Genomic DNA, 11,733 nt, shown 5'->3' on the forward strand with positions numbered 1-11,733 from the left:
CGGTTAGCCAATTTCAATTGTTTTTTAATGATTAAATAAAGAAATTACATAAAAAAATAACAAATTAGGTTAGAATGATAACATTGTATTAATAAAGAAGATTAATTTGAAGCTTTTATTTGAGGGTTAAGAGAGACTGCATCTATTTTAGGTGCCATTTACAGAGCCAAGAAGATTGAAACCTTTTTCACTGTGTGATGTTAGCTAAGTGAAGCATTCATCAGACTACATATATTATATATAAAGATACAAGATAAGGATACATACAGATATTAAACATGAACTTTATAACATATTCATGAATCTCGATAAATGTGATTCGCCATTAATATATACATGAACCCAATTATTCATGAGTCTTTGAATTTAATTTCTTTATAATGAGAAGAAATTTCTTTCCTGTGTTGATTTGTGTGAGTGCTGGTCATCTTCCAGCAATATATGCATGCAGCTAATTACTGATATATGCATTATCCTTGGGATGATCTTCATCTGCAGTTTAATTGGGTTGCCAAAATCAAATTGGAAGCAAATAAATGGTAATGTCATTCAGCAGTCAGTGAAGCAAGCTTGGACGCAATGGCTGAACCAAATTGAACAAGAAAATGAAATGAAGAGGAACTGACTGAGCTGTGAAGAAAGATCAGAGATGAGAGGAACAAATTAAACCAACAATGCATGATAGAAAGGAAGATGAATAGATGCTAATAGAATGTTTGGAGATATAAATGAAAAAGACATGTTTCCAATGTAGCAAACTTACAAATATTGGTATTTAAATTAATATTACATATTGGAATGCAGCTATGGAAATGTTAAGAGATAATATAGCAGTAAAGGACCATTGGGATTAACTCAAAAATAACGAGTGGCACATAATTCAATACCATTTCCCATAGTTAAATTATACACAAAAAAATGACCTAAAACAACCTAGAGCATTAACAGGCTGACCATATGAACCTCTTTGAACTTGGGAATTAGCAGCATTCAGGGAGGTATTAAATCTACAAAACGAACATGGTTGATTTTAGCATGCTTTGCCAAGGTGCCTGCAGTTAACTTGTATCTGCTACTTAATTTGCATCTTTGCACTGTAAGATAGATTCATGTTGTAAGAAAAAGCTGCATTAAACTTGTAGAGCCGTCATGGCAAACATTACCAAGTCCTGTCCTGAAGTTGACTTGAAGCTAATGGTCATGCATTCCAAAGGTGGCCTCATACCCTTTTTGAAGAAAGCCTGAAATTAATCCGATAGCGAAATCAAGATTTCGCATTTTCAGAGACGAAGACATTGTTTATAAAACACTCGTATTAAAAGTTAAATGCTTGATAAAAAATATAAAGTAATTTAGATGATTAAAAATTCATGTGAAAATTACATAAAATAACTCTATTTACGTGTTAAGTACAAAATAAAAACATTTTTTAACAACTATTGCATACTAAGATTGGGCATTTCACTAAACAAAAAAATATGTTGTAAAAGTAAATCTATAAAATTCTAAAAAAAATATATCGTATGAAATTTTAAAACTTTTGAGAGATGAGTCCTACTAGCCTCTCATTCCTCCATAGTTGAAGCGTTAATTTCTTTAAATTGACATTGAAATAAAGGAAAGAAAAAGAATTACCATTATGTTAGCAGAAATAAACATTTATTTGAATTTTTTTTAATAGTTCAAAAACCTTTTCAAGTATCTTACCTTTATTTTTTACCTTAAGCAAATACTATATTGTTATCTAAACGATTAAATAGTAAAATTACATTAAAAAAAATTGGAATTAGAATTATAACATTGTATTAGAGAGAAGATAAATTTGAAGCTAGAATTTGCTTAAACGGTGAAATTTACTATTATTCTTAATTTAAACTCTCTGTTGGATTGAATGCTAACAATTCATTCAAATGTGGAATTCTATCAGCAGCCTCTTCAATTTCAAGCTTTTTAATTCATTGTCTCTTAATTCTTTAGAATGTGGCTTGCAAATGCTAATAACCTAATTCTCTCTTAATTCATTGTCCCGACGCTTAGGATGAATACTTTGACGACATAAGGGAGTCCACTGCTACAACCCAAACGGACAACCTTTCCAGGGAGGAAGTCTAGAAATTCCCTAAAATGGTGCCCATTGTTATTTTTAATCAAGACTGGAATCTTTGATCGTGAATCAATAGCATTCTCTATATTCACATAACGAGCATTTGGTTCAATAATTAGTGTATGACTTTGAACTTAAATTTAGAGTTTGAATTTCTGTTTTCCTAACAAAAAAATAAACTTATGGTTGTCAATGGACTTGTAAAAAAAATTTTTCCTTTGCAGAGTCTTCACCTAGGCAACGCGAGGCAACCATTCTAATGATAAAGAAGTTAAAATGGCTAGTAACACGAGCTCGTCTTGGCGATTCCATAGCTCATAGTCTGTATCTCTCGAGCCTGAGCACATCTTCCAACTTGGGAGTGGAGGAGGACACAGCTTGGAGCCATCGACATAGCCTATAAGACCATAGCCACGGAGGAGAGCCTCGAAACTGTGCTCGCCAACCACTGTAGTTCGTCGTTGTTAGCTTCACCGAGAGTAGAGCAGCAGAATTGATGTGAAACAGGCCGTTATCTAAGTATGTTGTGCCTGGGATTAAGTTTGCAGGAACTTTATCTGCTGCCATTGACAGAGCCAAGAAAAGTCCTTTTTCCTTGCTATGAGAGCTTAACAAATTTGTTAAGTGAAGCATTAATCAGAGTACATTATATACATAAGTTACAGGATAAGGATGTATACAGATATTAAATTTGAAGTTAATAACATATTCATTAACCTAATTATTCATGAATTTAAATAAATGTGATCCATTGTTAATGCATATATGAATCTAATTATTCATGAATTTATATGAATATTACATCTTTTAAGTAATATAAATGTATAGTCAAAGTACCCAATCAGCCACTCTATCCATTCATTTTTTCCAATTTAGTACCAATCAGCCCCTGTACCCATTGTGCTTCCGCTTTTGGCACAGAAGGGTTACTGAATTTCCCTCAGAAAAGCCAAGAAAAAAAATTAAGGAATAACAGGGAAATAAACCGACAGTGCATGATAGAAAGGAAGATGGGTAGATGATATCATAATAGAATGTTTGAGTATAGAAACAAACTTAGAAATATTGGAATTGATATTACATATGGGAATGCAAATGTTAAAAGTTGATATAGCAACAAAGGGAGCATTGAGATTAACTTAAAAAATAATGAGTGGCACATAATTCAATCTTATTTCCCAGAGTTAAATTATACACAAAAAATTACCTAAAACAACCTAGTGCATTAACAAGCTGAACAAATGATCGTATTTGATCTCTGGGAATTAGCAGCATTCAGGGAGGTATTAAACCTACAAAATGAACATGGTTAATTTTAGCATGTTTTGCCTAACCAAAAATTCAATCTAATCTTTTCCTAAGTACAATTGCAATGAATTCTGCTGTGGTATCTGCTTCTTAATATGCTTCTTTGCACTGTAAGATCGATTCATGTTGTACGAAAAAGCCGCATTAAACTTGTAGAACGGTCACGGGAAACATCACCAAGTCGTGTCCTGAAGTTGAATTGAAGCTGATGGTCATGTATTTAAAAGATGCCCTCGTTAACCTTTTTGAAGAACAACCCTGGACATAGTTGAAGCCACAAAATTCAGTTCAAACATGTTTCATCTCCCACAATAGTTAAAGAACATCTCCTATAGGCTGAGACAGCAAAATTTTCAAGATTAAAATGAGAATGAAGGATTTGCAAAACTGAGCGAAGCATTAATTTCTTTTAATTGGAATTGAAGTAAACAGAAAGAAAAAGAATTGCCACCATGTTAGCAGAAACTCTTGTTGTTTCGAGTAATAGGAGCTATGTAAACCAAGAAAAGCAAAGGCTGAAATTGCATGATATATTAATATAAATGCACAAACCTTATGACACCGAATTTCTATGCACAAAGCTAAGTCGAGCCAAATAATTGCTCTCAGCAAAGTCATGAAGTGTCCGACGAGTGCGTGATCCTTCACGGTCAGGTCTCTGAGACTCTTCTTTCAAAAATTTCCTACATGCATCAGCATCCTGAAAAGAAGCAAACAGGGGGTTTGTTAAAGATTGAATTGAACTCAGGATAATTCTAGAATTAGCTAAGAGGAATTTCACACACACACATAAAGGAGGTACATAAAAGTCAAAGACCCTCACAGAATCCAGACATAGATGATCCTCCAGATTAAAATTTTAAAACAACAGAGAATACTAGTGGCCACTAAAATCAAACAACATACACAACTACTAAAAGGGCCCCGGACTCTCTCTCTCATGGACCCACCAACACAAACAAACTCACAAGGAGATCAACTTAGCTTGGGCCACAGGTAAATATTTACTGCAATGGCATTCTCACGCTACAACTGTATAGTGCACAATAATATTGCGATAAATTATCAAGTCATTGTCTTGACAAGGGAAGTTAGAGCAAGAGCCACACCTGTAAGAATTCCAACATTTGCTCTTCAATTGTACCACTCATGGCTAATGTCTCCACATGAATTGGACGAGTAGCACCCATCCGATGTGCACGGCTAATGACTTGTTCCTCCATGCTGATAAGGTTTCAACCGGTAAAACAATGCCATCAGTAGATAATAAATATATTTTTTCATACATGAAAAAAGGAAGCAAAAGGTGTGGCATTATGGTAAAACATATTTCTAAAGTGATTTTCTGACCAGAAGATCAGGGCACAAGCTTGCAACAGTGGATGGTGAAGCACAAGACTCATGCCCATTAATCTTGAGACATCAGTTTCCGTACTACTGTACCCTCAGTGAGGTTGGGGACAGATTATGGCTCAGTGTGGCATAGTGTGAAGAATGCTTCCAAGTGGTTTGGTAGCCAGATGGTCAAGGTTTGAGCCATACAACAGTGGATGGTGGACACAAAACCAGTTTGTCCACTGTCGTACCTCAGTGAGGTAGGAGTAAGGCTGTGGCTTAACCCTTTACAGAGCACTTATGGCCCTTGCAGAAGGCCATAATCGTTCATTTTCCACAGGCTCTCTGTCTAAGCCTATCCTAGCATTGATTCCTTAGCAGTTGATGGTAATGGTTATACCCAGGATGGGTTGCCACAATCAGCCATACCTTACTGGCCCCTTTTACTTAAAAAAAAATTAAAGAAAGAAAATGCAGCAAATAGTATTTGTTTGGAAGAACAAAACTAATGCATAAGCTTTGTTGGTGGGAACCCAAAAAATATTTGAGGATAGGAGTTAGCTAAAATTACCTTCTGTCCCAGATTGGCTCCATCAAAAACACATGAGTAACAAAACTCAAATCAAGACCCAAAGCGGCACTTCCATCCATCAAAAGAGCCATGCAGCTATCATCATACTGGAACATGGCCAGCGACTTCATCTGAATAAGTGGAAATTAATTAACTTAAGGATTGCACAAACAGGAAAACAAAAATAGAAGTTAAAAAAAGGATAAGAGAAGACAAGTACCTTGTTGCTAGAATGCATTGGACTATACATTCCAGCAAACTTGATACCAGCAAAAGTCAGCTGCCAAAGAAAAAAAGCCATCCATCTATCATTTGTAAAAGAAAAATAACAAGGGGCACTCATGCCTAATTAAAGGCAAATTACATCTACCTGCTGCTCGATAACATGTATATGCTCAAGAAATTGAGAAAATATTAGAACTTTCTGTGGAAGTGTCTTGTATGACTCCTTGCCATGTCTAGAACAATTCTGCAGCAAAGGCACACCCATATTGCTCCTCTGTGATGGCCAAAGTAACTTATCAATGTGCTTGGCATCATTGTCCTCATCCATGGAGCAACGGATCTCTTTATTAACCTCCTGCAATGCCTTCAGCCTCTCCACAAGATAAGCAACTTTACTGCTAGTGGTCGATTGCCAATCAGGATTCCAGTCATCCTAAGAACCACAAAAGTGTGTATTTGTAATTATCCATATAGCTTAAAAATTAAAATACAAAATGATAAAATCAAGAACCAACCAACCTGTTTATATGAAGGTTGTAACTCAATAAGATCTTTTGGGACAGGCCACTTGGGATTTGGATTTTCTGGGCGTGCTAATGTTTCTGGAGTCTGCATCTCATATAAGTGACCACAGCCAGGTAGGGTACACACTTTGCTGTCCAAACCAACACAATCAAGGCACAAAAGATGCCTACATGGGGTGACAACTGGTAGACGGCACCATTCATTGCATCTATATCAGAAGACAAATAGACATAAACCTTTCATCTGAATATCTTCTAGGAAAAGGCTGAAACAAATGCCAGAAAGAAACTCAAAAGCAAATTATTACCTCTGACAATTACCACCATAAAGGAGGTTATATTTAATAAAAGCATATTCTTCTGACAAAGGATCCAGACCATTTTCAACTAAAATATCCATTGTTTCTTGTATATCTTCACCAGCTTCTGTTACTTTTATATGCCCAGCCACACAACAAGACAGCCTGACATTTCTGATTGTTGTGCTTCGAAACTTCCACTGCTTCGGATTCAGTAAACTTTCAACGTGAGAAGGATCATTCCAGTCAGCCATTAGAATATTGCGCCGGACTGTAACTACCAATTCATTGTAACTTCTTGCATGTTCATCAGTGAATTTTACAAATGTCACCTTCTTGATGCACGGAGGAATAGTTTGCAAATCTATCTTTCTTGCACTAATCATGCATCTATGGAGCAACTGCAATAAACGTGACCGACCCTCTTCCATCTTGGCTTCAAATGGCTTAAGAATGCCAGCCTCCCATGACTTTTGGTTCTGACCATAAGCTTCCTCATGAAGGAACTTAAGCAATGGTTGAAGATGTGACAGTTGACTATTGGGTGTGTTCGGAGTGGGCGTTCCTGTTAGCAACCAACGACTAGAAGCAGTCAATGAAATGGCCATTTGCAATTTGTTGGTTAAATTAAGACTTGAGCCAAGGGTGTGCCCTTCATCTAGGATGACCCTAAGCCAATGCACTTGCATCAGTGCACTTCTCTTACGGGGACCCCACTCAGCACTTAAACGGTTAAAAGTAGTAATAACAATGTCATAGTCCCAAGCCAGACTGTGAACTGGAGGCTTTCTTTGATCAGTCCAGACATAAAGCTGCAACTTACCAGGCCTTACATGTTTCTGGATTTGTGTTTTCCAATGATCAACTAGATTTGATGGAACAACAACTAATGTTGCTCTTGATAAATATAACCTGACAGAATCTAATGGCTCACAGAGAGCAATTCTAAGAGCAGCCAAATCAAATGCCAAGTTCTCAAGAGTCCGTGGATAATACCACCTACAAAATCCCTTTTCTACCCTCTTTATAAGACCAAATGCTTGGAATATCTTATGGAACCCAAGTGCATCTTCAGCGACACCAGTACCTAATATTGGACTTGACAAACCAACTGTTTCCATCTCAAAAAGCCTCTCCGGAGAAAGTTTAGCTAACCAAATTAAGGCTTTCTTTGTTTTAGAATTTATCACAGCATAGTGCTCCTTGAGCACACTGATGAAAAATGACACATTTTCCTCCTTTCCACCAGCTGTTCCTTTGGTGAAAAATCCCGGCAGGTATGTTATGGACTCATGATTATCCCATGCTTCTTCTGGATCAGTACAGCTCTGATAAGCAGGGTCAGTGTTCATGCTACAAAACCATGCTACCTTAGCATCAGCTATACTTGAGTCTGCAAGTTTCCTCCACTTGTGACAGGCATCACACTGAACCCAAGTTTCATTACACACGGTACAACCAGCAGTAGCCTTCCCAGGCCTCATGCAACCATCTAATGCTCCATAGGATAAACCAACTTGCTTTCCCCAATAGACATGTCTTGATCCATTCCTTATATGTGCATTCTTCTCAACTGCTTTTCCCTTACATGAAGCAGACAATCCATCATAAGCATAAAGAAGATTTTTCCTGATGTGACCCAAATTCCTTGGGGATCGAACCACCCATGTTACTGGCTCAAAGTATGAAGCTGATGGTGAGTTGATTCTTCTTTCAAAACAAGAATCATTAAATTCTGCACTTCTCTCACCTGGATCCATCAACCTGGCCCTTTTAAGCAAAGAATGATTTGTTTCCTCCTTGAGAGTAAACTTTCCTAAAGATGATTGTACCCTGAGGGCATTCTGACTCAGAGTCCTTTTACCCAAAATCATATTATTGCAGGTGAATTCATCGCCTCTAAGCTCATAATAACCACATTTATCATTACTATTGTGTGTGCACCAGATTATTTGAACACCCTCTGGTGGATCAGCCATGGTTCCTTGCGTTTTCAGAATAAGTGAAAGAGCAGTTATAGTCTTGCCCAAGCCAGGTTCATCACAGAACATTCCTCCACGAAAATCTCTGATAGTAGGAGCCATGCCAGTAACTATACTGCCAGAAACACTATTAACATAGAAGGAAAACCCATCTTCTGTTGAAAGTTCCATGAACAAAGGATGACGTAAAAACTCAGCACTCCGCTCACGTCTTAACATCCATTCAACTGCTGCCTGCTGATGAGGAAAAAGTTTAAGTTTCATACATGGCATTATCAATGCAGCCAAAGACCTTAGATGACGACAGGTTGCTGCTACCCTGGTAAGACCCATAGGGTCAAGTGTGGCTAGAATATTAATCAGGATATCATCAGCTAAGTCCCAAATGCCAGAAGTATGAGTGTCCTCAGCTGGTTGTACTCTAGAAGAATCAGTCATTCCCTTATTTATTACACTAGGCAAGCTCTTAAATATGTCATGAAGCTCATATAGCCTTTTATTAGAAGGGTCGACGCCATTACAATGCAACTTGCATCCTAGAACATGGCAATCAGAAACACTCCAGATGCTCCTTACATTTCCATGAGCATCCATACCAAACTCTGTTCCATTATTGAGCATCAAACTTCTCTCCTTCCAATCACAGCTGAAAAAGCAAACTACTTTAGAGGGGGGATAAAGGAAATATTGATGCAAATTTAAGGGGAAAATAACCTATTTAACTTGTGAAATCTACAACAAAAAAGCTACTTGCACAATGCATCCACAATTAAAATTTAGTTTCTTCGTGCATAAAAACAACACTAGTTTGTTGAGAAAACCATGCAAATAAAAAATTGTTATACACAGTAGGAAACTACCCATTCAGCGATGTTGTTTGCTTTGCTCGCAAAAAGTACAAAACAAAAAAGGTTTCCTGTTCAAGAAATTCTAGAATTAACGTTTAAAATAAACGATATGACCTACCTCAATTCAGATATCTGTAAGTTTATAGCCATTCCTCTTCAGCCACAGATTGGTATAAAAGGAATGTTGCAGTTAACCAATAGAACAAATGTGAGATTGAGCACTTGTAATTCAATGGTGCACAAATGCAACTCGCAATTGAGAATAAGGGTGAAAAAATAATCCCAATTCCTAAATAATAACAGTCAAGCAAGCTAGCACAATATCATCTCATTAGAACCAATGAACGATATAAAGAGGAGCTTTTATTCCAATTCTAACTTGCATACATCAGCATCATCACTATCTTCAATTTCCTTGTCATAATCATTCAATGAACTTTAACTTATAAAATTGCAATCCAGCATCCACAACAAGACTCTAGCATCCTAACTAGAGTTACTTGGAATGTGGATTAATATGGTTCACAACTGGATTGCAATATGTCACTTATCTAAAATATGGTACAATGAGGGTGGTATTCTTTAATTCACTTAATAGGTGTGTATTTTAGCCTAAGTTGCTTTTTAGTTAATTTTAAAATCCTCTGAATTCCTGTTAGTAAAAAGTTTAAAACATTAAAATGTCTCAATTACCCTCTGTTTGAAAAGTTAAAAACATAAAGATTCTTTTAATTCACAGTTGGTTAAAAAGTTAAAAGCCCTAGGTTACTTTGAACTACTTCTCTTCCCTCACACTTGTTGCTGACAGCACCATCTTCTTCCTTCCCAAAAGACACTACAATTTCAGACTATCATTGCAGTCTTCCTTGGTTCCTCTACCTTTTCCTTCTAGAGATTTCTTCTTTCATTCGTTTTCTTGATATTTGTGATTGGATCGCATGTTTCACCATTCCAGATCACAAACAATCCACAAATGCAATCATGCAAACCAATTAGTAAATCATAAGGGTTTGGTGAATTCTGGTAACTCTGATCCTAACTTCCGGTAAAACTCATTGTGAAAGCAGTTTCCTAACAATTTCACAAATACAGAACAGCCGATCTTGCAGCTATATTAAAAGGTTCTGCCTGGCTGGTCTTGCTTGTTGCTTTTCACTTTGTTTTGGTTTTTATTTTTGTTAAAAGTAGCTAAAAAAAAGTTAAAAGAGAATTCTATACTTGATTAAAAAGGAGCAAATAATTAAATACGCATTCATACGTAGTCATTACTCCTCCTTAGAAAAGTAAAATCATCCATAAATTTTAATCTTTAATTATTCCAAAATACTGCTATTTAAGACTAACAGCATCTACATTGCTACTAAATTAATAAACTTGCTTTTAAAAAGAATTGAAAACGAAAATACCTTAAGTGCCTAAACAAGGAACCAGCAACCGAACCGGACCGAGGAAACTGCCAACCGGCCCATAGCTCAATCGGCAAATAAACATCCACAAGCACGACCGCCCTCGCCTCCTCCTCCTCCTCCTCTCCACTCTCCTCCACTCTCAGAACCCTCGCGTAGATCTTCACGCACTTATGAGCCACCAATGCATGAAACTGGTGCACCACACTCATACTCCCATTCACCATCCCAATCCTCCTCCTCCCACCTTTCTTCCTCGAGCTCCCCGCATTATCGTGATTCGAAGCGTGGCCGTTTCGTATCACGGAAAGAACGACGCCGTTTTGGGACCGGAAGCAAATGTTGCCGTCGTCGTCGGTGGTGAGGTGGCAAGGAGTGGAGAAGGGGATGGTCGTGGTAACGGATTGGGAAGGAACCGCGAGGACCGTACAAAGGTAACCACAGAGTTTGTGATCGGGTACGGTCTCGTCCATTGGATGCAGCTTCGAATCTTTTAGGGTTTTAAATTGGAATTTAAATTTTAAGGTTTCATTGGATTTTTCTCCTTGCGTAAGGAGAAAGAAAGATCGAAGACGAAGAAGGAAAGACTTTGTCTGGAGGCGGTTTATTTTTTGGAGAGGAGGAGTTTGTTTAGACTTCAGATTGGGTGAGCTGAGGTGGGTCCAGGGGTTTTATTATGGTGCTTTAAGGTGTAGGGTTTAATGTTGGTATCGGTTGTTTTCATCACCGTTTCCCGTTGGTTGTTATTGTCAATGTTCAAGCTTTATGCTTTGGTTTTTGTTTTTCGATGGTTTTTCACTTTCCAGTTTGAGCCCGTGGATTTGATTGAGGTTTGCTGGGTTTCATAGATCCAACGGCTTGAACGGTCAAACCAAAATTAACACGTGATTGTGAAATCAGGTGATCTTGAAAATTGCATAGAAGGGAATTTATTTTTCTTTAAATAATTAAAAATTTTAAATAATTTTTTATTTTTATTACGTTTAATTAAACGTATATAAATTTTATTGAATATATTAAAAAAATATTTATTTATTTAAATTTTTAAATACTTTAAAATTTTATTTAAATATTATATTTTTTTTTTGCTTTTACATATATTTTATGGATAAATTTTGTTTTTATAAAGGT

General features: G+C 36.8%; 1 protein-coding gene across 2 annotated transcripts; it reads right to left on the minus strand.

Moving 5' to 3' along the window:
* Positions 1-3,209: 3,209 nt before the first annotated feature.
* On the minus strand, positions 3,210-11,244 carry LOC18587287 (SNF2 domain-containing protein / helicase domain-containing protein / F-box family protein). 2 transcript variants are annotated; one of them, XM_018129464.2, is made up of 9 exons: positions 10,603-11,244; positions 6,376-8,994; positions 6,063-6,276; positions 5,689-5,976; positions 5,539-5,598; positions 5,319-5,449; positions 4,522-4,636; positions 3,965-4,112; positions 3,210-3,741 (listed from the first exon to the last, which is right to left on the minus strand). In XM_018129464.2, exons 1-8 carry the CDS (start codon positions 11,073-11,075, stop codon positions 3,966-3,968), a joined length of 4,047 nt encoding a protein of 1,348 aa, XP_017984953.2. In that variant the 5' UTR covers positions 11,076-11,244; the 3' UTR covers positions 3,210-3,741; position 3,965. The 2 variants fall into 2 exon arrangements, with proteins under 2 accessions (XP_017984953.2, XP_017984952.2); XM_018129463.2 differs by having other exon boundaries at positions 3,210-3,670; positions 10,603-11,218.
* Positions 11,245-11,733: the final 489 nt, after the last annotated feature.

Source organism: Theobroma cacao, chromosome 10 (assembly GCF_053813885.1).
Source record: "Theobroma cacao isolate CCN51 chromosome 10, ASM5381388v1, whole genome shotgun sequence".
NCBI lineage: Eukaryota > Viridiplantae > Streptophyta > Magnoliopsida > Malvales > Malvaceae > Theobroma > Theobroma cacao.